The 26,381-nt window shown below is 47.6% G+C and overlaps 1 protein-coding gene across 3 annotated transcripts in view; it reads left to right on the top strand.

The window, feature by feature from the left end:
* Scml4 (sex comb on midleg-like 4 (Drosophila)) overlaps positions 1–26,381 on the top strand; it is a 96,413-nt gene that overhangs the window by 59,879 nt on the left and 10,153 nt on the right. For 2 of the 3 annotated variants that reach the window (XM_013510902.1, XM_013510901.1), the window contains exons 4-5: positions 2,985–3,185; positions 6,284–6,463. In XM_013510902.1, the coding sequence (XP_013366356.1) occupies positions 2,985–3,185; positions 6,284–6,463 (381 nt within the window). Of the gene's footprint in view, positions 1–2,984; positions 3,186–6,283; positions 6,479–24,906; positions 25,195–26,381 lie in introns of all 3 variants that reach the window. The other variant, XM_005377840.2, reaches the window with a different exon arrangement.

Here is a 26,381-nt window from a genome sequence, read left to right as displayed (position 1 = left end):
TACTCCTCATCACAGCCCCATTTCCTACTCCCATCTCACTTAAGTCCCTCAAGTCCCCTCTTGTTATTAGTTACCTTTTCATCACTAGTACAAAATAACCAATACTGGAAACTTAGGGGATAAGAGGTTTATTTTGGCTCACAATGTCAGTGGGTTCAATACATGACCGACCAGCTCCAAGGCAGAAAGCAAATGGTGAAAGGGCCTGGGGAAGGAAAGCTGATCCCGTCCATGGTGGCCAGGAGGCAGAGAGAGAAAGGAGAAGTCAGGGACAGAAATACAACCTACTTCCCACGTCCAGTGACCCACCTCCATGCGGGCCCCACCTCCAGACAGTGCAGCCAGTTATGAATTCATCAATGGACTAATACACTGATGTGTGTAGTGCCCCTGTGACCCAGTGCCCATCCAAAGCCCCCATTCTGAACACAAGACTTTGGGAGAATATTTTAGATCTAAATCATGACACCTCCTATTGCACTTAGGTAAAGAACAAACTTGTTAACATGGCTTACAAGGCCCTATGTTGTACACTTCCTGTGATCCTGTTCACCCTTCATCTCTGAGTCCCCAGGGCTGGCTATGGGTCTTAGCATATTCCCCTCCTCCATCCAGAATGAGCTTCCCTTTGGGTCATCTTATTCCTCTCTTTTATCTCCCTCGGGCATACCTCCCTCCAGAAAGCCCTGGTGGCCTGTCCTGCCAGGGGGCCCAGTGTGGGCTCTCCTAGCTCCACCCTGGCATCTCTCAGTCTCAGTCTCCCATGGTCTCACCTCGGCTCTGTGAGAATCTGAATAGTCTGCTGCCCCCACTGGGCCATAAGCTCTGTAAGAACGGGGACCGCATCCTTCTGTCACTGTTTCTCTTCATGCCTAGTGCATGAAGGAAGCTCCTTCTGATTAGACTTTTCTGTCTCCTGGGGTGATGGATGAAAGGCAGCCTAGGGGAGTGATAGAGCCCTTGTCTTCAGCAGAACTGGAGTCCAGATCCTGCTGCACCACTGATTCAGACTTGGAGCTGTCATCTAAGTAGAACAGCGATGAGACCCACCTCATAGGCTTGTCCTGAGAAGATGGGGCATGCCCGGTACAAACTAAGTTTCTTCATCTACACTGTTATCATGTAACTTTCCAAAACCCTACTGGTGTCTTCTTAAAATCCCTCTTCAGCACCCCTTTGCAGCAATGTGCTCCAAGGTAAGAGGCTCAGATCCTGGGAGGATGAGGTGAGGCGAGGTGGGGAGGAAGAAGGCAGACACTTAAGAGGGAGGGTCGTTAACATGAAGACAAGACACCACCTTTAAAATTCATTTTTTATCTCATTGTTGCAAAACTTCCATTTCTTGGATATGTTTTAGAGTGTAAACAATACTTGTGAGACAGTGCTTCGCTATGTCACTGAAAAGGATTGAAATAACTTTTCTACCTCATTCAGAGCAGCTTTTCTCAGGAGGCTGGCTAGGGAACACTTCACTTAAGGGATTAGGCTTGACATTGTGGACAGTGAGAAATCTTTGGGATTTTTGAAGCAAGGTGATAGTAACACGATTAGTATTTCTAAAGCTTAAAATAACTGAACTAGTAGTAGGGGGCAGGATGAACTACACCAAGTCAGTCTGCACACAGGCTGACCAGTTAGGAAAGTACTGTCAAATTATAGATGGAATAGGTAGTTGGGGGTGGGAGCTTACATCATTGTCATACAACAGAATTAAGATGAACTTAGCCCAAATTTCTAAGCTGGTTATATTGATGATAATCGATTTGTTGATGAGTTTTCTTTGTAAAAAAGTTTTCTTCTACAAAAGGATTTGTGAGAAATCTCTTTTTCTTTTAAATTGCAAAATCCATAAAGATTTCCCTGCAATTTTCTTAAATTTATTGTATATGGAAAACTGGTTGTGCAGATGCAACATGTTTTGTAGATTTATATTTCTTAAATTTAATAGTTCTCTATAAAAAAGGTACACAGTGCATTAATACAGTTAATATAAATAGCCTATAAGTACATAAAGTATGTGCTCAATTTTTTTTTTAACCCATGGGATATATTACCTTGAAAGTATGGAGACCATAGATTAAACTCATCTAAATGGGTTGAGTATTTATTTTCTCTGAGATTATAAACAGCACTCTTGATGGAGCCCCATTGATTATATAGCCTCTGGAGTGATCAGCATCATGTCCATTTTTATCCATAGCATAAATAAAGACCAAAATGAATGAAAAGTATTGGGAAGTAGGAAGAAAATGTTCAAATGCAAAGGGGAAAAGGGGAGGGGGTAAGGGGTAAGGAAGGAAGGGAAAAGGAAAAAAAGAGAATAGAAGGAAAACTGGAAACAAAGCTTTGTACATACGGAGAAGAAGAAGGGTTGAAGGGAGCGGGCAGGAATGGGGAAATGAAGCATCAAGATATATTATGCACAGGTACAAATTCCCTATGATGAATGTGGTCATTATGTATATCAAAAGTGTATCAATAAAATTAGTAAAAAATAGTAAGACAGGAACAAAATCTTGCCAACAAAATAATTTCAATGCACAAGAGCTTACAAAAGAGATCATTTTTTATTATATCTGTAAAGCAATAAAAAGGGAAAAAGAAATTTAACAGAAGTGGCTGCCTTTGTGTTTAGCAGGACAGCACCTTTGCAGGAGGGTGGGAAGGCGCTGCAGAGCATGTGCCTCGCACACAGACACACATGCGCAGTCTACACGGGCCACTAGCATTGTCGGCAGCGCAGACTTGCATATGCCAGAGGGGCCCGCCCAGCCACTGCTCCCTGCCAGGAGGTTCTCTTCAGAGCAAGCCTTAGACGGTGGGGTGTTTGACTCTTTCGCTTTATAGGTCAGGAAGAATCTATCCTTTCCAGCTCTCCACGGTCAAGGGCAAGGGGGTATGAGGGAGGTAGCCTCAGGCTGTGGAGCAGCCAGCTGGCCCGATGCAGGTCCAATGCACAGGCGCTGTGGTCTCTGTCCCCACAGTCTGTCTGTACATCAACAAGCGTGCCAACGCCGGTCCGTACCTGGAGAGGCAGAAGGTGCAGCAGCTCCCAGAGCGCCTGGGGCCCGAGCGGCCGGCCACGGTCCTGCAGCAGGCCGTGCAAGCCTGCATTGACTGCGCCCACCAGCAGAAGCACGTCTTTGCCCTGGTCAAGCAGGGCCACAGCGGCGAGCTGGTGTCAGGTAAGGCCTGGGGCGGGGTCACGAGGAGGGCTGTGAAGAACCCCTGAAGAAGACCTCAGGCATGTGCACAGGCTGTGGGCGGGGCTCCCCCTGCTGAGCTCCAGGGTCCTCCAGAAGTTGCTTCCAGGTTGGACAAGAAGAGCAGACACCTGAATCCTTGCTCTTGATCCCCCTGTCTCCCACCCCCAGTGCCAGCCCCTCAGTAAATCCTGTTGCTCTGTGTCTTGGTTATTTTCTCTTGTTGCTGAGACAAAATACCCAATGCCCCAAATTAAGGAAGGAAAGGTTTGTTTACTTCACAGTTTGTGGAGGTTTCAGTCCATAATCAGCAGGCTGCAAAGCAGGGTGGCACATGGCACAGGGCAACAGTTCATGGCAGCAAGAGCAACAAGAGCGCAAGCGGGGCGGGGACGAGCCTCTTTTCCTCCCTTATGCTCTACCTTCAAAATGCATCCAGAATCTGTCCCACTCCCGACCAATCACTATGATTCTTTTAAAAAATCTAAGTTAGATCATGCCTCTGCCCCCCGCCCTGAACCTTCCAACGGCCCCCATGTCACTCCAGGTACAAGCCCAAACCCATACGAGGGCCCACAGGCCTCTGCGAGCTGGCCTTGGCTGCCTCTTCAATCTCGGGTCATCATTCTCTCACTCGCCAGCCTGGTCCAGCCACGGTGGCTTCCTCATTCTCCCTGTGTCCTTCAATCACACTCCTGCCTCAGGGCCTTTGGACCTGCTCTTCTCTTCCGGAATGCTCCTCCACCATGGGACTCGCTCCTGGAAATCCTTTAGGTTTCTGCTCCGATGCCACCTTATCACAGAGTCCTTTTCTGACCCCTTGTCTGGCGCATCAGCCTCTGTCCAGTCTGCTTTACCCCACCCTTTTGCACAGCACTAACATCGTGAAGGACAGCAGGGAAAGTGCATGATTCCAGCGCCATCTCAAAGAGGCCTTAAAAAATCCTTCCAGATCACAGCGATTCCCTCTGTTGTCACAGCTCTCCTCCAGCTTCTGCCCCAGCTTGGCAGCTTCCAGAGGGGCCATGGCGCCCCCACCACATGAGGGTGCGGAACGTGTGCGCCATCCCCTCCAGATGTTTGCCAGCCTCACCCCCGGCACCGCACAATGGTGGTCATTACTTGCCCTTCAACCCGGGAGTGCCAGGCTCTTGCTCTGTCTCACGTCCCAGGGGATGGCCTCATGTCTCCCGTGGATCAGCATCATAGACGGCATCTTCCACAGCCCAAGGAAAGGGAGAAGATTCATGGCAACAGGGCAGTGCAGGTGGCCCTGCTGGCCGGCTAGGAAAGGGTCAGGGGAGCAGGGCTTCTGAGATGGCCGCATCCTGTGTAACCAAACAGCGGCACTTCGTTTGACCTCAGCGCTGCGGCTGGGCGCAGGGGAGGGCCCTGCTCACCACCTCCCAGCTCCGATGCAGCCCGCTTAGCTTTCAGAGCTGGCCCTGCAGGCAAGGTGCTTGCTGGAGATGGGTCAGAATAGACCTTGGCAAGGCGGAGGTGTGAGTCTCTGACCAGTGTGATTTTTAAGAGATGTGAGCAGAAACAGGAGGAAGTACCAGGCCAAGGGAGGAGGGGGAGAGTCCTGTGGTCAGCTCCTCTGAGAGCTGCTTGGCTGGTCCTCTCCTCATTTCTGTCTAGAAGCCAGGTTCTGGGTCAGAGGCAGCCCTCTGAGCCCAAAAGCCTTACTGCGCTGTGGGGCCCACGGCACAGACCTGATGCTGAGGAGACCCCTCCGCACTCTGCACGCACCCCAAGTGGCCCTCGTGTGACTGTGCGGTATGAGCTGGAGAGCTGACTCTTCCTGCTGTCCTGGCCAGGCCTTGTCGTGACCTCAGGGCCTTGGCACTGGGGAAGAGAGGGCCAGAGTGGACAGAGCCTCAGCAAGTTTCCCTTGGTTGCAGGGACTCCCAGGAAGGCCAGGGTAACGGCTTCTCTTGGCATTTTGGAGAATGGCATAGACCTGAGCTGACCCCTTAGGCCACCGCCTTGAGGTCACTAAACAGAGAGGTAGCTCTGCACAGACAGAGCTGGAGGGTCAGCAGGCCACTGGAGAAATGGCTGGTCCTAGAGCAAGGAGAGTACAAGATCAACCCGGGCCGCAATGAGGCCCTGAAACCAAAGAGGTGCTAAATAACAGGGAGGGGATGTCCAGGGGCATGGGAATCATCCTGGAGGAGCTCCCAAGGTGAACCCCAGCACAGAGGCATCAGTATAACCCACAGCACAAAATAAATGTAATGCAACTGTATTGAAATTAATAAATGACTGCATAAATAAATACATGAGAAGTCCTGGACGTTTCCCTACAGAAGAATTCCAGGTGACATGTGGAATTCTTCCTCCTGTTTGGGTGTGTGGAAACTTTTTTGAGACAAGGTCTTGCTCTGCAGTTCATGCTGGCCTTGAACTCACTGTGTAGCCCAGGGTGACCTCACTGGCAGTGATCCTCCTGCCTCAGCCTTCCAAGTGCTAGGATTAGAGGCACGCAGCACCACGCCCAGCTGGACTTCTTGTTCCCCAGGAACAGAATGGAGCAGTGGTGGTGAACATTTTAGAGGTTTCAGTGATTCAGCCTGACATGTGTGCCAGAGGTTCACCACCACTGGAACAGGGACTCCAGCAGAGGAAGGTGGAGCACCCCGCCTTGGCCAGGTGGCAGAGGTTAGCAACTCCAGTCTTGTCACATGAGTATCGTGTATCCTTGATCTGTTTGGTGCAAAGGGCCCTTCACCCCTGCTTGTCATCCCCAAACCCTATAACCCCAGTCTAAGCATGAGAAAAACAGTAGACAAACCAAAGTGAGGGGCATTCACACAATTTCTACACAGCACTCTTCAAAGCTGTCAGGCCAGTGAGAGATTAGGAAAGGCTGAGAAACTGTCAGAGACCAAAGAGACGAGGGGACGTGACAGCTAAATGCAACATGGCATCCCGGATGGGGTCTTATAACACAAACAGGACACTGACAACAGGTGAAATCCAAGCCCAGCTTACTTGACAGCCGGAAGCCCCTTGTCGGGGCGGACTGACAGGCAGAGTTCTCGGTCCCAGCTGAATCGCTGTTTCCGGTTGTCCAGTCTCCGCCTCCTTCGATGGAAAGCAGCACCTGCGGAGCCTGCCCGTGATGAACAGCGTCGGCTACGTCCTCCGCTTCCTGGCTAAGCTGTGCCGCAGCCTCCTGTGTGACGACCTCTTCAGCCACCAGCCCTTCCGTGGGACTCTCAACGCCTCTGAGAAGGTCCCCGAGAGAGAAGCAGGTAGGATGGAGTCAGGTAGGCAAGGCCCAGCTTCCCTTGCTCTCGGGCCCTTACCCCAAAGCTGGGAGTTCTCTGCAGGCTGTGATCGCCTCTCTGCATGACCCAGTAACACTCAGAGCTGGCCTAGATGGTCCCACCCCAGGTGGCAGTGGGGAGTGGTCTCTCCTGCTATTAGCCGACACTCTTTGAGACCTGTGTGGCCAGCATGCAGGCTACAAGATCAGAGCACATCGAAGAAGCGATTTTTCTTCACTCTACTGTCACTGAAACTCTGGGAATATTTTGAGTAGTTAAAGAGTTAGGAGACCAAGGAACTAAGAAATCCAAAGAATCTAGGGCTAAAGAATAAACAGAGTCGATCCTGCCTGGGAGAGTGAAGAAATGGTGTGCCAAAGTGTCTATGGCTGGGGGAATGTGGCCATGTATGCCACGTGCTCTGGTGAGAGGCGGAGCTGCTCCCACCACAGGATGGGAAGTGACCCAAGGGTTGGACTCCTTTTGCACCAGCAGCCACAGTATAGCTTAGGGTGGAAAAGTGGCCAGGGGAGGGTAACAGGGCCACCCTGGCAAACTTGCCACAGTGTCGTCTGCAGCAGGGGCTCTGTGTCAGTGGGAGGTGCTCCTTCCCCACCGAGCAGCCCTGGGGTGCAGATTTGCAAAGAGCTGAACATGAATCTCAAAGAACAGCAGCCATGTTCGCGTTCGCCTTTTATCTTTCTTTGGAAGCGGTGCTATTGACCTATGATAAGCACAAACGACAAAACTAGAACCCAGCCGATGTGTTACTCGGCAAACGCTTGTAGATACTTCTGTTCCAGGCACTGTGTGGAGACCCTGCTTGACAAATGCTTGAGCTTAGGGAGCTGCCTGAGGAATAGACGACTATGACAGATAATGGGAAGCAGTTAGATCTGTCTTTATAGGCAGGTTTAGAGCACTGAACAAAAAGAAACTTAAAATACAAGTGGTATAGCTCAAGCAGGGAAGGAGGACAGCAGGGAAGGAGCTAAATTTAGATCCTTAGTATAGATTTTCTTGGATACTATCAAGAACTTTGCCTACAATTTTGCTTTCATCTCCCTGGGACCCAGGATATAGGAAGAAATTTGGCCTTTATAAAGAAAGGTGCCCACGGGTGGTGTGAGCAGATGCTATGCATGTTGCTATTTTTCTTCATTTCTCCATGTGTGATTTGGAAAAGGTCTCTCTCTGGGCCCACATATCCTATGTTCAGTAAGAAGTTGGAGGTGCTGATACAGAACGTTTCTGTTGGTTCCGCTGTTTTATGAATCTTGCATCTCCCTGAACCACAGCTGATGCAGAGACATTTTTAAACAACTTTATTTTCTGCTGAATCTTTCAATGACAATAGCAGAATGATGTGATTTCATGTCTCAAACCCCTGCCTCACCATTACAGTGATCAAACCATGACCTATGAAAGTGACAAATTAGCCACAGAACTGATCTCTTCCATTGTCCTTTAATGTCATCCTGTGGAACTAGTTCTTTCCTGACTGTGGATAAAATTTAGGGTAAATCTTGTGTTTTTTTCTGGTTCTGATCCTGTTACAAAATGTTGTCTAGTCAAGAATTAATATGCCCAGGTCAGTGTGATGTTTGAATTTCTTTTTAATTTTATGTTAAAGAGAGAGCTCCACTCAAAGATATAACTGCTATACAGTCTCTCCCTGCTCAAGCTTGTTTCCAGCCGCTGGTTGCCCCCACCCCATGCTTTTGGCCCCTCCCCTACCTACTGCATTTTTTTTTTCAGAATCCTTCACCTTATTGTGAGGAAAGGAGAGGCAAGGGTGGGCGAGTGTTTACTAGGATAGATCCTGCTGTGAAATGCTTCCTGGTTCCAGCAACTGTTTTTAAGCAGATTCCTCATTGCTGCTCCTTCTGTGAATTCTTTGGTAACTCGACCACCTATCACCTGTACTTTCCTTGACATGAACAGATGCAGCTCTTCTCTGGATGGTCATTTACAGCTCCTCTCCTGGTCCAAGGGCTCTGGGGATCAACTCTAGCTTCTTTCTGCTGAAGCCCCTTTGTCTCTCCAGATTGTCCCGTGGAGATGACGTAAGCAGTCCTACAGTAGGTTTCTCTTCTGATGGCCCACATCTGGTCCTTGAAAAACGCTCACATACTCCCTGCCCCGGGAAAGGAACAACGCTGAGCCCTCCAGATCTCCTTTGATCTGCCAGCCAACTGCATTCTTTTAGATTTCTTGTGAAATGCAAACAATAATCCATTGTCTCACCCAAGTTCCAGAGGACTCACAACGCTGCTTTGAAACCACTGGGAATAGCTTGGAAAGTTCTCTGCACAATTTGTCTTTTGATTAACCAGTTTCTCAGCCCCTACAACCTTGTTTGCAGGTGCAGTGTGGGAAGGGTGAAACTGCTTTCCACCTTCTCTTTTCATAAACCTGCGTGGTGGCCTCACACTTCACTCACATAAGTATCTATTATCTTGCAGCCTCAGCCAAAACCAAAACTAAAGTAGAGTCTTTGTAACATCTCATCCCAGAGGACGGTGGCCTTCCCCAAAGCTTATGTGTTCAGCTGAGAGCTGGTTTCCTTCCTAGGCAGCACAGGAAGCTGGGAGGTAATGACCTCAGTTGTCAGAGGCCCACGACTACTTTGCAAAACCAAATTGCTCCTCACGTTCTATGTATTGCAGACCTAATGTGGTGTCTGTCACTTGTCAGGGAGCCAGGAAAGGTGAAGGAAGCAGTGGGGGCAGGGTAGGGGCTGAGCGATCCTCTTGGCCCTGAATGTCCTCTCCGTCTACCTTGAGCTCTAAGACGCCGCCCTAGGGAACTGGCCTTTACAGGAAGATGTTGTACTCCTAGGATTGCCTTGTCACAGTGCCTTTGAGGGGCAACACTGTTATGGTAGAGGATGAACTCGTTTATCATCTACTTTCTCATCACTGTGACAAGAAAGGCATATCCAAGGGCAGGGATGGAGTCCATCTCACACTTAGCTCCATGCCGGCCATAGGGCCACATCATCCCTGAGTAAGACTTCACGGTCTCCACCCCTTTAAATCAGAACAGCGCCCAGGCCCGCTCCGGCCTGAGGCGTTTAGTCCAGGCCGGGTCATCTCAGTCTTAGTGCCACACACCGGGAGGTTTCGTCAATACCACAGAGCACATTTCCTGCAGACAGTTCATTCAATGATGGGGAAACGCAACCAAGACAACTGACAACTCGGGCAGCGAAGGAACTATCAAAAGAATTGGGGTGTTTGTGGAACAAGAAAAGGAAGATTGGGGGAGGATGGGATTCCCTGTTCCAGAATCGGGCAGCAGGTCATGTGGATTTGCCCTTTGGAACTGAAGAGCAGAACTGAGAGTAGGAGGTTAGAAGGCAGATTTAATTAAACGTAAGGTCCCCCCACTCAGTCTGGTCGGGGGCGTTGTCCTCCCCCGGAGGAGGCGGGATGGAAAGCCCTCCCAGGCCTCTAACAGCTGTGAAGACACGTTGGAGTTTGAGAGGTGGGCTTGAGAAACACTCCTTCCGGGGGAGAAGCAGGCAGTGAAATAAGCAGGGGAGCACTCAGAAGATTGTCCCTCCTGAGGTGGGTGACACATTGTAAAGAGCTCTGAACAGTCAGAGCCATTGAGAAGTGGAGGGGGCTTCCAGGGTGGGAGGGATTAGTGGTTTTCCCATGCTAGTGACAAATATGTACAGCCCTTAGGGCCCTGGAGGCGCAGGAGCAAGATGTTCTTTCTGGTCCCTTGCAGGCTGATAGTCATGGACTGGAGGTGACAGAGGCCACCCCCGGGGAGCAGGAGGAACAGGTGCCCTAAGAGCCCCAGCCAGGGCCTCCAGAGGAGGAGACAAGGACACCAGTACAAAGTGACTCCCCTTAGAAGAAAAGCTCTTCCTGGGGACAGAGGGAGGGCTTCCTCCAGATCTCTGCCTCAGAAATTTCAAATCTGAATTTTTCTGCAAAGGATCTTCTTCCTGTGTGCAGGGGCAGTGAGGCTTCAGGACCATCAGCTGCTCAGAGCTGGGCGTTCTGGACTACCCAGCTGCTCAGAGCTGGGCGTTCTTCCTGGTTGAGACCAGGAGGTGCAGTCCTTCGCCTCCAGTTCTGTTCACGGACATCCAGCGTGGCTTGTGTTCCAGGAAGGAAGGCAGCCTTCTGGATGCAGCAGGAGAACGGAGACAGCAAGATGGACTTGGACACACTGGCCAAGGGTCGTGACATGACCCTAGGGGAAGTGTTATCTTAGCTTTGAGTGTTAAGGAAAGTCTCAGCCTCCCTTAGTGGTGCTTCGCCAACTTTGCTGCGCTCAGGAACCACCTGAACATCAGCATCTGGCTGAAATGCAAATTCTGGTTCAGAAGGTTGGGCAAGGCGGAGTTGGTGGGAGCCCTGAATTTCTAACAGGTGCCCAGAGGAGACTGGTGCCACCGGTTGGGGCCACACTCAGTGGCAAAGTGTGGGCCAGCAGAGTCTACCTCATGTAATGAAATTCATTTCCGGTCTTCCGTGTGTCCATGTTAAGGTGCTTCCTCTTCTGTACAAATGTTGCCCCTGGAGATGTTCTGAAGTCCAGAGGAAGTGTCCCCCAGGTTAGAGAAGAAGAGAAGGACGTGAGGAGTGGGGTCAGCGTGACACCAGTATAAATTCAGATAAGAGAGAGATCGGTGGCTCCAGGGAGGAGGGTGAAAAAGGCAGGATGATGAGAGACACATTTCTCAGTGTGGTCTCAGAACACCTGCAGGGCCTCTGGGACCCTTTAAGCCTCTCCAACCCTGAAAATAAACCCATCTGTTCTTTTCTGACCGTGTTTCCATGCCCACAATGCCACGTGATTTTTGCCTTAGAGTGTGGGGTTCTGGGTGCAGAGCTTATTTCCTCTCTCACTGCACCCGGAGGCACGCTGTCCCCAGCCAAGTCTGGCACACCACAAGTACACAGGAATATTACCGACTTCAAATCTATGTAACGCTACAGCACAAACTGCTCCCTGAGAGTAGAAGATCTTTGGAAACCACAAATGTGGTATTTGAATGCTTCGGCAAGACCTAATTGCGAAGCTGGTTTCCTGCCTTTTGAAGGTTTAGCAGGATGGGAACAAGCTGTTTACTGTTTGCTGAGCAGCTTCCTTGCTGCACAGATGGCAGGGCGGGACTGGGAGGTGAGGGGTGTCCCTGGACCCGCTCCTCTCTTCCCTGGCTGGTGGCCTCTGAGCCAGCACCTGAGAGCCACTGGAGTAACAGCACCTCACGGTGCACCGCAGGACAGCGGAGCCTCACACCCCACATTCAGAAAGCAAATCTGTTGCCTTGTTCAATGACATAGTTGTCTGATGTGTCTACAGAGGACAGAGAACATCTATCTTTCCACAAGGCCACTTCTTTCTAAAAAGAAGTAAGGTATGGCACAGGTCTCACTACAGAGACCCGTCCGTTTCGCCAGTTGGGGCTATGTATTGAGCTCCCCTATTTGTTACAGTAAGGCACAGGGAGACCAGGCCACTTGCTCAGATCCACATGGAAAGGCAGCACGGGGAAGAGGCTGAGCGCGGGTCTCCCAGCCCTGACCCTTTGCTTTTCCTCCAAGTCCGCCACCCTTAATACACTGCTACCCAGTACTGACGTGGCGGTGGGGGTGCCTGCTCCCCACCTCAGAAGGCTGACTACACAAAGCAGCTGTTCTCAAGTGGCTTGCGGTCCCCCCACCCTGCCCCGTTGCTTCTAGCAAAGATGTAAAAGAGCAAAACAAAGCTCAGCCCCCACTTAGCAAACTTCAGGTGGAATCTTCACTCCATGTAGGCCAGCTCTCTCTTCTCCTGAGGTTTCCACCTTTGCCCTATGGGACGTTTCACCCTTGTCCTGTGCTCTCCTGACATCAGGGCTGGGTGCTGTTGATCTGTGCAGTGGGCGAAGGCCATCATTCTGGAGCTTTGTTCCACTAGAAGAACCTTCGCATCTCTCTGAAACCCTGCTCCATCACACCTTAGGCTTAGTTCGACCTGGGACAGAATTTTAAGTAATATCTGAAATGATGGAAGGAAAGAACAAAGGGAGATTATTAATTAACGGGGATAGAAGTTCAGGTTTATAAGATGAAAGAGTTCTGGAAATGGTGGAGATGACTGCATGACACTAGGGATGTACTTAGCACCACTCAATGGTACACATAAACATGGTAAACATGGGGTTTGGATAAAGCAGCATCGTACTCACTCAGTCAGTGGTGTGACAGTTTTAAAAATTTGTTAAGGTGATAAATCTTACGCAGATTCTACCACAGTGAAAAGTCTGGGGTTACTAGAACCCCTCCCTAAAACAAGAAAATCATCAGGGAAGGCACATTACCTTGAATCATCTCACAGCGGGTTTTCCCCAGGACAGGATTGGAACCTTGCAGAGCTGTTCATTTCGTCACAGCCAAGGGTCCCATGAACAGAATGAGCTGTCAGGTCTCCAGCTGAGCAGTGCAGAGGGGGTCGTTTGGAAGGAGAATAAATCATCAGTGGTGAGCTGAGGGCTTAAAAACCCTTGTAGGTCTTGATGGAAAGGTTAAAGAAGAGACTCCACAAGATCCATAGTAAATCCTAGGGCTTCGTGTGTGCTCTGACACTCGGGGCCAGTGGAAGCCCAGCCAGAACCCTTGCAGTGTGCAACAGGGAGTGTCCCTGTGGAGCTTCCCGGCCCTCGCTCTCCCTGGGTGCTCAGATAAATTCATTAGGGGAAAGCTGCCTATCACATTTTCAACTGTATCTTTAACCGGTGATGATGTCTCTCTTTCTCTCTCTTTCAAAACCTCTAGAGAAAAACTTGGGCTTTGTAGAATTTAAGATAGATTTCAACAATGTCCAATTTTAAGACTTAGGTTCTCTTTTAAGCCCTATCTTTTATTCAGTTATTAGTGGTTAAATGAATGCATGGATGAGTGTTCCAATTAGGCTGTTTTAGTTGCCCAAGATAGTTTAGATATGGGATAAATAGTATGGTATTGAATCATTCAGGCTACCCTCATAATATTTTGATGGAGAGCATCTACATTCAAACCAAACAAAATGAAGATAACACCCTTCTTGTTCAACATCATAAGTAAAGACATTTTGTAGATTAAGGGTGCCAAAAGCCATGACCTGAGGAACAGAATGCTAACAGTGGAGTATCAGTCAGCTTTGCATCGCTGGGTAAAATGTCTGACAAAGCAACAAAGAGGAGAAGTTTATGTCGGCTCATGGTTTCCAAGGTTTCAGTCCATGGTCAGCCATCTCCAAGTCTGGAACATCACGGAAATCAGGAAGCAGAGCATGGAAACGGTGCCAGAGAGGAAAGGGCCGGGGGCCAGATGTAGTGCATAAGGTCCTGCCTCCATGACCCCCCCAGACACACCCAGCAGTGTGCTTCACTACTCCCCAGCAGCTCCCAGTCCAATCAAGTTAACAATCCAGTTGAACTGTCACATACAGCAAATTCCCAGGAAGCTTTCTACTGTTTGGGAGAGCTCCTTCTATTGCAGGAATGTGGAGTAGTGAAAGAGCTTTTTTAAAAAAACAGCCAAATAGGTTCTTTCTTCCTTCAAGGGTAACCTTGTAATTCCTTGAAAACTATCTCCTACCTCTATTTCATGCCTCTCCTGAAATTAAAAATATATGTATATATTGGAAATCCCCATTGTTTCATGAGGCTAACTGTCCTTGCTGTGAATCCCCACCCTTTGGTTCTCCATGAGTTGCACAGCTGGCCGTGATCCTTTAGGGTCTGGCCTCTCTGCCAACCATCTTAGTCCAGGTCCTTGCAGCAGAGGGCCTTCTGGTTAAAGAGTGGATCTAAGGGATGTGCCAGGTGCATGACATAAACTTCTCCTCATCCAGTATATCCCAGAGGATGGTAACCCAGTTCTCTGTATTACATCCGAACACAGAAACCATGAAGACTGGATCTAGGATGTGAGATCCAGACATTGTAAAACCTTCAGAGCCCAAAGCAGTTGTATTGGAGACTCTATCAACCTCTTTGGCTTGTTCCTCTAGACCAATACATTGAGCCCCTGTGGTGGGTCCTAAGGTATCTGCAAGTTGTCCACACCATGGTCTGCTGACCATGCTTCAGGAGTAGGGTTAAAATGGCAAACCATACATATGCACATCCTTGTTTATAGTGGCACAGTTTGTAATAGCCAAGTCTTGGCAACAGCCCAGATGACCATCAACTGATGAATGGATAAAGAAGATGTGGAGTTTTTTTTTACAGAAGGAAGTACTACTCTGCCATGAAAAAGGATAAGCTCAAGACATTTCTAGGTAAACGGATACATCTTCAGACCTAACTCTTAAGTGAAATAAATTGGACAAACATGTAAATACCACATTGTCTCTGATGTGAGAAACTAAAAGTGTAAATAAGGACCAAGATTTATAATAGGTATTGTGAAATAGGAAGAAAATGTTCAAATGTGGAGGGGAACAAAGGAGGGGGAAAGGAAAGAAAGGAAAAGTAAAAAAGAAAAATGAGAAAAGAAGGAAAAAATGGAAATGAAGCTTTTGTAAATAACAAGGGGAGGAGGAGTTGAAGGGAGGAGAGGGAAATGGGGAAAAAAAGAATTAAGTTGTATCATGTACAGGTACAAATTCTCTATGAAGAATGTGATCATTGTGTATATCTAAAATGTACCAATAAAATCTGATTGAAAAAAATGGCAAAACATGCCAAAAAGAATGGAAGCAGTTTAGGAAATCAGTAGGCATCTAAGATTAACTTCATAAACTCTCTCTTATTAGTGAGTAGTTTTTGGATCTCATAAAGCAGCAAACCATTTGCTGAGAGAAAAAGAAAATATAAACTTCCAGGCAGAAAGCTGGACCCACAGAACTGAATCTATGTTGGAGATATTCTAGTTGCTGTAGAATTAATGATTACAGTTTCCCATCTGAATCTGTAGAGTCAAGAGGAAGGAAACACATTCCTTTTTCTCATTTGCATTAGTTAACTATTGCTGTGTAACAAATTACCCTCAAAATCTAATGATTTATAACATTATCCCTCACAGTTTCTGTGGGTCAGTGGTCCAGCTTGGGTCTCTCACAAATCTACAAGGCTCTCAAAGCTCAACCAGGGAAGGATCTGCTTCCCAGCATTTCTGTGGTCATTAGCAGGATTCAGTCTCCTGTGAGCTGTTGGTTCTTTGGGGGGTGGGATGGGGGGGGCCTTTCCACAGAACATCTCACAACATGGCAGCCTTGCCTGTTAAGAGTTCAGTAGTCCTCTCTTTTCTATACTTTCATTTCCCATGATTTTAGTTACCAGAAATAATCTGAAAATATTACATGGAATATTCCAGAAATATATAATTCAAACTTTAAAATTATGCACCATTCTGAGTAGCATGGTAAAATCTTACACCATCCCATTCTGTCTTACCTGTGACTCATCCTTTTGTACAGTAGCAAGTACATCCATACTGTATATACTATCTGCCTGCTGGTCACTTAGTGGCCACCTGAGTTAGTCAGATCAATTTTTGGGTATTGCAATGCTGTGTTCAAGTAACCCCTACATAGTAGCCTACGGTACACTGCAGTGCCAACCTCATTCACCTCACGTCATCTCATCATGAAGGCATCTGACCCTCTCACAGCACTTCAAGGTCATAAGTACAGTATAGTAAGATATGTGGAGAGAGAAAAAGAGAGAAAGAGGAAAAAAGATCATTCACATTCACATGCTTTTATTACAGTATATTGTTATAATTGTTCCATTTTTATTAGTTATTTTTTAATTTCTTACTGTGCCTAATTCATAAATGAAACTTTCTCATAGGTGTGTATGCATAGGAGAAAGCCTAGTACATAGAGGAGGCGGCCCTACCCATGGTTTCAAGCACCCACTGGGGATCTCAGAAGGTATGGCCCATCAATAAGAGGTGGCTACTGTACTAGAAAGTACTGTGGGCCTTCCTCAAAGTCAGGGTGTTCATTCAGAGCTAAAACTAATAAGGTGTCTTCTATTCCAAACACTCCCCTATTTTTTCTGATTTGGAATCATTTTTTAATTTCTCCAAAGTTTGTTTTTAAAAAGTGCAGGGATGTGAAGGAAACAGCACGTACTGTGGGAAACCCCACCTACCTTCGCCTTCCCCCACCCCTTGGGAGCGCCGTGGCATAGAGGCTTGGCAAAGCTGTGAGGTGAAGTGGAAGGCGGTTATGGAGTCTGCTCTCTTCTTGAGACTGAAAAGACATTCGTCCTTCCGAGTGGCTAACTTGGTCAACATGGTCTTTGGTCCAAATTTCCCAAGGCAAAAAAATCAGCCCACAGCTTAGCACAAAGTCTTAAGCAAACCAGAAACACCCGAAAGGACAAGAGAAGTTCAGGTGTCAGACATTAAAATTACGGTCGGTTTCCATGCATCTCATTAGGGGAGAAAAAACAGAAATGCACTTAAATGGGCCAGAAGGGAGTCAAGGTTGATCCTAGGGGTTGAGTGATCTGAGCAAGAGACACGAGCTGAAAAAAAAAAAATCTATACTGGCCAGACCCCAAGTTAATGGAAAATGTGATTGAAGCGAATGAAATGCTCGGCCTCACAGGTGGTGTGGCCTGGTGCCCTTTGAACCAGGAAGGCTGGGCCCAGAGGCCACAGAGGCCCTGAGGGAAAACCGAGGTGCTTATCTGCAAGAACAAGGGGCGGGACTGAGCCCAGAACAGAAAATCTGCAACCTCCACCAGAGCCTCCGAAGGCTGCACGAGGGAGGGAGGAAGCCTGGTTTCTGCCGCAAGAAGTCTCCTAGAGGGCCACGGCAGCGGGCGCCCGCGCCTCGCACAGCACCACGCACATGCTGAGAAGCTGCAGTCCCCAGAGGAGCGTGGCGAGGCTCCCTGGTAGCAGAGACACAGCACCAGGTAGGCCCCAGGGCACCTGTGCCTGGGCTGGCAGAAGGGTGCAGCTCCCAGGCACCTGCTGCTTCCTCCCTGCCCTTCCCTGGCCCTGCCTCTTTCTGCTGCTCTCCCTTGTGTCCCATACTCTGTGAGGCAGAACTCCCGGGCTGCGCTGTCTTGGTGAGTGACACCCGGCTAAGCATGGGGTGATGATTATCACGTAGCTCTTGGACCCTGCCAGCTGTATTCCTGCTTTTTCTGAAGTGGGCTTCAGCACAAGGACCTGCGGTGCTGCCACCTCTTTAGCAGCTGAGCCAGGCCTTCACACTGGAGCCCCCGGGACACTGACCAGAGCCTGGGAGGGTGTGGGGTGACTGGGCTGACAGACCTCCAAGGGTCAGGCCATTGATTCTGAGAAAGGCAATGGCTCGCAGCCTGGGGGAAGGTGGCGGTGGTGACTATAGAAGGGGTTCACTCTGCAGCTGCTCCCTCAACCTGGACGCTGTGACCACCGGGGGAAATAAAGGAGGCTGTTTAGAGATGGAGAAGAATAGACTGAGTTTGGGGTGATTATTGGCTGAATAGGTACTGTGTGAGAATAATTTTGCAGAAGGTGGGTGGTATTACTACTTTTCAGAGCTTCATTTGGTTACAGCATACAAGCCAGTGCCAGTTTAACTTTTTAAATAAAGTCAACACTGCAAGCTCCTGTAGCTGTGAGCGGTGAAGTCTGCATCCTGCATGCAGGGAGAAGTGAGGCTTGGTCAGAAGTGGCTGTGGTTTTCCACACACAGCCTCTCTCTCCTCTCTCCATCGTCCTTCTGCTTTGGGACTTTCTCTCTCTGGTTCTTGCTGACTCCTTCCTGGCCCTCCGTCTCTCTTTGGAGGTTCCCTGCTGTGCCCCACACCTTCCAGCCCTCCCCGACTAGAAGCCCCAACCCTACCAGCTCTCTCCGGTCTCCACGGAGGGAAGGAAGAGCCTACACGCTCCAGACTCAGAATCCCGGGGCTCTGTCCTCGGGCAAGGAGACTGGGGCCTGGCTCCCATTTATACAAATGGGTGTCCCCTGAGGCTCAAGGGGGCTTGAACTGTTCTATTCTTTTGTGTCCCCAAATGGGCAGGCTTTATGCACAGCAGCTGCGGAAAACATAGTCCACAAACAGATCCACAGTGGTGAAAAAGCCACCTCAGCCTGTCCTTCCTGAATGTTTCTCAGACACCAAACCCTGAAAATGTGGCAGATTTCAGTGCATGTGCCAGTGGTGTGTTTGTCTCTCAGCTTGAGTGTGCTCTTGTGATCGTACAAAAAGGTTATATCTCCCCCCCTTCCCCATCCCTGTCTTTCTCTTTTTGGAGGGCAGATTTAATGATTTATAACTGGCATCATTAGTCTCTTGGGTAGACACCGGGGTTGTACAAGTGCCTAAAAGCCTCTTGTTTGCCCTGCTTTGTGTGGCTGACATTTCCCGTGGCAGTAGAGTGGCCTCAGATACAGGCTGGGATGAATCTTCTCCTGTGTGAGAGGATTTCAGACAAGAGGGGATTTTGTAGAGCTCCAGGAGGAGGTGACCTGCCAGCCCTGTTGTTTGCTGGGCATCTGTGGGTGGAGGCGCTGTCCTCCAAGGCCGCTTGTTCTGGCTGATTCCAGGTCTGCTGGCCCCATCTGGTGTTCATTCTGCACTCAGCCATAGAACTGCCTGGAGAGTGTGGTTCTCCAAATACAGATTTGTTCCTTTGTCTTGACCAATTTTAAAAAGTGAATTTAGATCATAAATATATCGCTGGTAAGTTCTTAAGCTACTCCAAGTTCTATATATCGACAATTTATCTACCTGTATGTGGGATGATTCAATGATTTTGAGTAGCATAAAGAGTATGTATCTAGCAGTTGTCTGCCTCTCCCTCTCTCTCTCTCTCTCTTTCTCTCTATCTCTGTGATGGGAATGGAACCCAGGTCTAGCACATGCCCATCAAGCGTTCTACCACTGAGCTACACCCAGCAGTCACCTTTTAAATTAAAGTAAAGGGCATTGAACTTTGGCAATGTGATTTGTAGCTTCGAGTCCAGGTGGTTCTTTTTGGTGGTGGGGAATGTAATACCTCTTTGGGGAAGCTTTTAAGTAAGAGACTCAGTTATCAGCCTTCCTGTATAGACCGCACCCTGCCTAAAGAGAAAGTTTGGATCCAGCCCAAAGCATTGCAGATATCAATATGCCAACTTCCCAAGTTCTACTATGTCTCAGTAACTCCTGTTAAACTGTTTATTCAAGATATGTCTTTCAGCTGATTCATTTCTTTTAATTTAGGCCTTCAGTGAGTCCAGGCAATGGTACCCTATCTGTGAAGTCATTTTCTGATGGGCAAATTACATTGCATTGATGTACATTAAAATATATGACTGTAAAAAATAACATTTACCTATTGTTATAGGTGGAATTGTGTCCTCCAAAAAAATGTATACTGAAATCCTCATCCCTAGTACCTGGGCATGGGACCTTCTTTGGAAATTAGGTCTTTGCAGACGCAATCAAGTTAAAATGAAATCACACTGGATTAGGGCAGGCTTCCTCCAATGCGAGATGTCTTTAAAACAAAGGGAAGTTTGGGTACAGGCTTGACCCAAAGGGAGAACACCAGCAGCGGGCAGTGAGTGGAGTGCTGTGTCCTCACAAGGAACACAAAGAACTGGGAAGACCATGGAAGCCAGGCAGAGGCAAGGAAGGCTCCCCCGCTTAGAGGCTCGAGAGGAGCATGGCCGCGCTGCCACCTTGATTTCAGACTCGTGGCCCCCCAAACTGTTGGAGGGTGCATTTCTGCCATTTTGAGTCCCGTGATAGGAAATGAATACACCCGTGTTCTACCAAAGTTGTGCCCTGTCCCACACGTGGGACATATTTAACAGTTGAGGAGACGCCGGGCTGGGTGCTGCGAGGGTCCCCAGGCCTGCAGAGCAGTGACGATGCAGCCTGGCAGCCGTCGTTCGCACACTCAGCTATGATCTAAGTGTCAGCTCTCCTATTTATAAATGCGAGGAAAACGCCGCTTTAATAAGGTTTGAACAGATCCATCGCCTCGACTCTGAAAGCCACTACAGTCTGTGCAGCCGAACAGGTGGTTCGTTTCCATCCCCACGCCCCCAGGCCACCCGACAGAGCCGTGTCTGGGGCCTGGCGCTTTGTCCGGGGTTGTTCACTGGGGCAGGCTTGGAATCGCCGGCACATCCTTCGCTAGGCAGAGGTTATTGCTTGATGATCTCTGAAGTCAATTTTACCTTCTGATTAATTCATTTGGATTACAGCCTAGAGGCTGGATTTTATTACCTGTGCCCTCACCCGCGGTCCCCAGCAGTTTCCACGCCAATAGGCGCACGTTCCCGGGGTCCCCGTTCCCAGGCTGCACCGCGGCAGAACGGCCCCCATCTCCAAATGGAGCGCAGGCTGTGGAATGATCTGCATTCTCTACCTTACACTATCAGAATTATGTAGGCGTATTTACTTTAGATTTAAAATATGTAGTAACTAGAGTAAGTGTTCTCATTCAATGTTTTTTCATTGTTATCACAATTCTACATGATGAATTTCTCTGCTGGCCCTTTACAGCATGAATTTTAATGCATCTTCTGTGTAACAGCAGCCTTACCGTTAATGCTGGCCCAAATATTTACTCAATAAATATTTCCCAAGCCCCTCCTCTATTCCAGGCCCCCTGGGAGACACAGCTGTAGCCTTCTTACATATATAGCAGCAAAGCATCTGCCATTTGGAGCACAGGAAGGATCAGTATCGCAGGCTATGAGAACTTTCCAATAACGGGGGCCTCCACATGCCTTCTTGCTTACCAGCTGTAGAATGGTGCTGGTGTACAGTAGGTGCCCAAGAAATGTGAGTTTTTCTTCCTTTCTCTCCATTCAGGAAGGCGCTGATACATTGCTCCACAGCCAGCTTCTTTATGTAATTGCTATCAGATGACTTCTGACCCACAGGGAAGAGATGCACAAGTGTAGAGTTCCAGGTTCCTGAACACATCGTGCAGCAGTTCAGTACCCATAAAGAGGCAGGGGAGAGCACGCAGGCCCTTAGGTTGCTCACCTTACCATGTCCCTGTGACCCAGGCAGTGCTGTCAAACCTCACAGCACAGAACTCTTGAAAATGTTCACAGCCTCTAGGCTGCAAAACACTAGGCTTCTGCCAGTGTCTTTTTAAAGCAGCTTTTTGAGATATAATTCACAGATCATACACTTCACTCATTTAAAGATACAATTTGGGGTGTTTACCATATTCATAGAGACATGCAGTCACTAACCCAGTCAGTTGTAGAATATTTTTGTCGCTTTAAAAACCACATCTCCTTCAGCTATCATCCCTCCATCACTGTCAAGCCCTAAGCAACCACTAACTTCCTTTTTGTCTCTAAAGACTTGGCTGTCCTGAAAATTTCATATAAATGGAATCATTTAATATGTGATCTTTTGGTTCGCTTCTTTCCCTTCACATGATATTTCAAGGTACAGTCATTCACACTGTGGCGTGCACGGATCAGTACTTCATTCCTTTTTATGCTCAAATACTCTATTGTGTAGATAGACCACATTTTTAAAAAATCAGTTCATCAGCTGATAACCATTTAAGCTTTTCCCATTTGACTGCCGTGAATAACGCTGCTGTAAACATTCACATACAAGTTTTTGTACAGACATATGTTTCTTTTTTTTTTTTTTTTAATATAGACTTAGGAGTGCCATTGCTGGCTCCCTCGGTATTTCTACCTTAACCGTTTTGGGAAGTACTAGGCACTTTTCCAAAGTGGCTGCACCATTGTATATTCCCACTAGCAGTATATGAGCATTCTTATTTCTTTACAACACCGGTACTTGTTTTTATCTGACTTTTCTGGAATAGGATATAGTTATAGTTATCCACTAGGATAACCATCTTAGTGGGTAGGAAGCAGTGTCCCTGTGTGTTTCTTAATTTGATTTGACTAATGATGTGAAATGTTTTTCATATACTTACACACACACACACACACACACACACACACACACACACAGTATCTATCCAAGTCCTTTGTCCAATTTTATATGGGGTTTTCTTTTAAGTGTTGAGTTGTAATACTATTTAATATACTCTAGATGGAAGCCCTTTATCAGGTATATGATTTTGTAAATATTTCCTTCCAATCTGTGAGTTGTCTTTTCACTTTCCTGATGGTGCCCTTTGAAGCACGAAAGTGGTTAATTTTGATGAAGTCTAATTTATCTGTTTTTCTTTGGTCACTCATGTTTCTGGTATCAAATCTAAGAATACCTTGCCAAATCCAAGGTCATAAAGATTTACCCACTATCTCTTCTTCTAAGAATTTATGGGTTTTGGTCTTATATTTAGGTTTTTAGTAATTTTGATTTGATTTTTATGTATAAGAGAAGCAAGGGATTATCTTCATGTTTAACTGGATATTCAGGGATCCCAGTTATCCCAGTGTGTCTCCCCCTTCCTCTATTTTTTTCTGGTAGTAGGACTTGGACACTGGGGCTTCACACTGAGCTACATCTGCAGCCCTTTTTTTAAAATTCTGAGATAGTGTCTTCTTAAGTTGCTAAATTGCCCAGGTAGGACTTGAACTTGCGATCCTCCTACTCAGGCCTAGCAGAGTCCTGGAATTATAAGCGTGTACACCATGCCCAGCTGTCCCTGCATCATTGAAAAGACTGTTCTTTCCCCCACTGGATGGTCTTGGAATGCTTACTGAAAATCAGTTGAATATAAAAACACATGGGTTTATTTCTAGACTCAATTCTACTCCACTGATTCATGCCCATTACATGATTACACCCATTAATGATTGCGCCCATTACATCCTTTTTTTGTTTGTTTTTCATCTTTTTGAGACAGGGTCTCACTATGCAGTTCAGGCTGGCCTTGAACTCACTTTGTAGCCCAAGCTGGTCTTGAACACGCAATGATCCTCCTGCCTCAGCCTCCCGAGTGCTGGGATTACAGGTGTGCCCCACCTTGCCCAGCCCTACATCCATGTTTTAACTTCTGTTGCTTTGTTGTAATTTTGAAATCAAGAAGTGGGAGTACTCTAGTTCTTTTTCATGGTGGTTTTGGCTCTTCTATGTCCTTTGTAATTTCATATGAGTTTCAGAATCAGTTGTTAAACAAATCAGCCAAGATTCTGACAGTTTTTTCAAATTTATACAACAGTTTGGGTATATTGCCATCTTAATAAGTCTTCCAATTCGTGAACATGTTTCTTTATCCATTTTGCTATATGTCTTAGTCACTTTTCTCATTGCTGAGACAAAATATCTGACACCCAAAGTTAAAGTAGGAAAGGTTTATTTAGTTCACAGTTTGTGGAGGTTTCAGTCCATCCTTGGCTGGCTTCAAGGCAGGGTGGCATGGCAGAGGAGCAATAGTTCATGGCAGTGGAAGACAGCAAAAGCAACAACAGCATCTTTCAACCCCTTTTATAGTCTATCCAGGCTGCTGGGAAAAGGCTGGTGCCAATCCAATCAGTGGACTGATCCAGCTATCACTCACCCTTAATCCTAGCATTGCACTACAAAGCAGTCACACACCCTAGATTTCTCTACCTCAGAAAAAGGCTCACCTAAAACTACATAATATTTTGGGGAGACATCTAGACCCAAACCACAACACTATACTTTTTAAAACTTCTTTCAACAACATTTTATAGCTTTTCAGAGTGTAAGTTTGAATTTCTTTTGTTTAATTTGTTAAGTACTTTATTCTTTTTACTGCTATTGTAAGAAGAATTATTTTCTTAATTTCTTAATTTCATTTTCAGATGATCCAATGAAAGTGTGTAGAAATACAATCGATTGTTTTGCATATCCCTTATTATCCAGCAACTTTCTAAACTAATTCATTAGTTCCAGTGGTGGATTCCTTAGGATTTGGGATCTATAAGAGATCTTTTTTGCTCTCACCTAGTTGTTTTCTCTTGTTTCTGATCTTAGGGAACAGCATCCCATCTCTCACCATTAGCTATGTCAGCTATAAGAGTTTTGCAGTTAAGAAAGTGCCTTTCTATTCCTGATTTGTTCAGTGATTTTATCATGAAAAGGTATAGGGTTTTGTTAAATGTTTTTCTGCATCTCATGTAGTCTTTTTTTTAATTCTGTCAATATAGTTATTACATTAATTTATTTTTGGACGTTAAGCTGATTTTGTGTTTCTGGGCCAGAGGAGGGAAGTAATGGTGTTAGGCAAGGGAGGAGAGAGCAGGGACACCGTGACAAGCCAGCAGAGACTACTGCAGGGGCCACTGGGGGAGAGGCTTTGGCTTGGATTTCATTTCCGAGTCATCAGTACCAACATAATGACTTCTTCTTCTAAGCAAGGAAGGACTTATCTCCTAGTTCCTACCAAACTATGCTGTAACTGGGGAGGCAGATGTCCAGTCTGCTGACAGGGTGCTGTCTGTAACGCAGTGGCGTCCATTTCTCCTCCTTTCTGCCCTCACAGGCAGTAGTGTGGGCTTTGCCATGACTAAGACTCAGGTAGCTGCCTGAACTGCTCTCTGATCTCCACTCTCTGCACTGCCTTCTTGCTTAGTCAAGACAGTCACCATGGACGAGTGCCTGGGAAACCCCACAGGCATGAACCGCTACAGCTTGGACCCCTGCTCCTCTGACTTTCACCACAGGGGCTCTTTGCCTCCTTGCCTGCTGTACTGCAAGAAGCTGAACTCTGGAGACTGCCATCTTGGGGGAGGCCCTGCCGCCTCCACCAGTGTTCCATGCATCGGCTCGGTGCCCTCTGGAGGCTCCTCAGCACCTGGGCTGAGGCCCCCAGCCTCCAGCCCCAAGAGATATGGGGCTTCTCTTGAAGCAAACAGATGTGGTAATGTAACACACGCCTTGGCCTTCCTGTGCCTTTTAAATGTCCCTTTCTGTCCCTCTCTTCTGCTCAACTGTATTCCAGTTTTCTCAGGGTGGTGATCACAAGACACTGCACTGATTGAATGGAGGCCTAATCCTGAAGATATTGCCACTTCTTACAAAGGAGATATTAATTCTCTGTCCCACTCATGTGGGTAACATCTCAGGCCGTGCGTCTTCAGTGCAGGATTCTAGCAGTAGGAGGGAGGCAGATTTGGCTGGAGAAACGTGTGTCATCTGCCCCACCCCAGTCCGCCTGTGACGCTTGGTTAGGAGAATCCCGCTTCCTTCAAAGGCCCTCAGAGCAGTCCCCGCCTCCAGCCCCTCAGTGCCTCCTCTGGCCGGGCCCGGGCTGTGCTCCTGTGCTTCCTTTCCACCCACTGCAGCAGCTCTTTGTTCTCCTGAAACGCAACCTCACCAAGCAATCTTGCCAGACAGCTGCTGGAGGGCACCCTGGACTCTAGAAAGCCCCGTCCTCGGGAGCCAGTCCCACCCAGGAGAGCCCCTGCGCTCGGGACTTCAGGAGAGATCAGAGAAACAGCACCCCAGCGCCTGCTGCTTCCTGCTGCAAGCAAAGCAATAGCTCTCTCCTGAATGCTGGTTGTCTTTTTTTGCAACTTAGAAAAATTAAAGAGACCCTTCCCTAAAACCTTGAACATTCGAGCTGTTCGCAGAGGCAGGAGCCCCCCGGGGTGCAAAATGTTGGAAATCACAGAGCTACTTTTGGCATAAAGCTGCTGTTGGATGTAAGAACTGAAGTGAGTGTAATATGGTGGAAGAAAATGAAATTATTTGTCCTTTGTGAGGACACGAACTGTTCCATGCTCCAAAGTGTCCATGTATCCGGTGCCTTGCACAGAGCACTGAATGTCACCGAGGTTACCGGAAGGGGCTGCTCCGCCTTGCACAGTCTCAGGAGCAAGACAGGAAGTGAGTGGGAAGAAAGGGGGACAGAGGTCATGCCAAGCATCTCTGGGGGAGCTTTACCCTTCCACTTATGTTCCAATGGCCAGTTAGTCACAGGGCCACAAGCAGCAAGGGAAGCTGGGAAATGTGGTTTCAGTTTCAGGCAAACACAATTTAAACAGAAAGCAGGGATTCTATTACAAAGGAAGATAGTGGATGCCCACAGGCAGTCTCAGCCACAGC

This window comes from Chinchilla lanigera, unplaced genomic scaffold (assembly GCF_000276665.1).
Source record: "Chinchilla lanigera isolate Chin_1 unplaced genomic scaffold, ChiLan1.0 scaffold00010, whole genome shotgun sequence".
Classification (NCBI taxonomy): Eukaryota; Metazoa; Chordata; class Mammalia; order Rodentia; family Chinchillidae; genus Chinchilla; species Chinchilla lanigera.
Note: the sequence above shows the minus strand (reverse complement) of the source record. Positions and strands in the feature narration are given on the sequence as shown.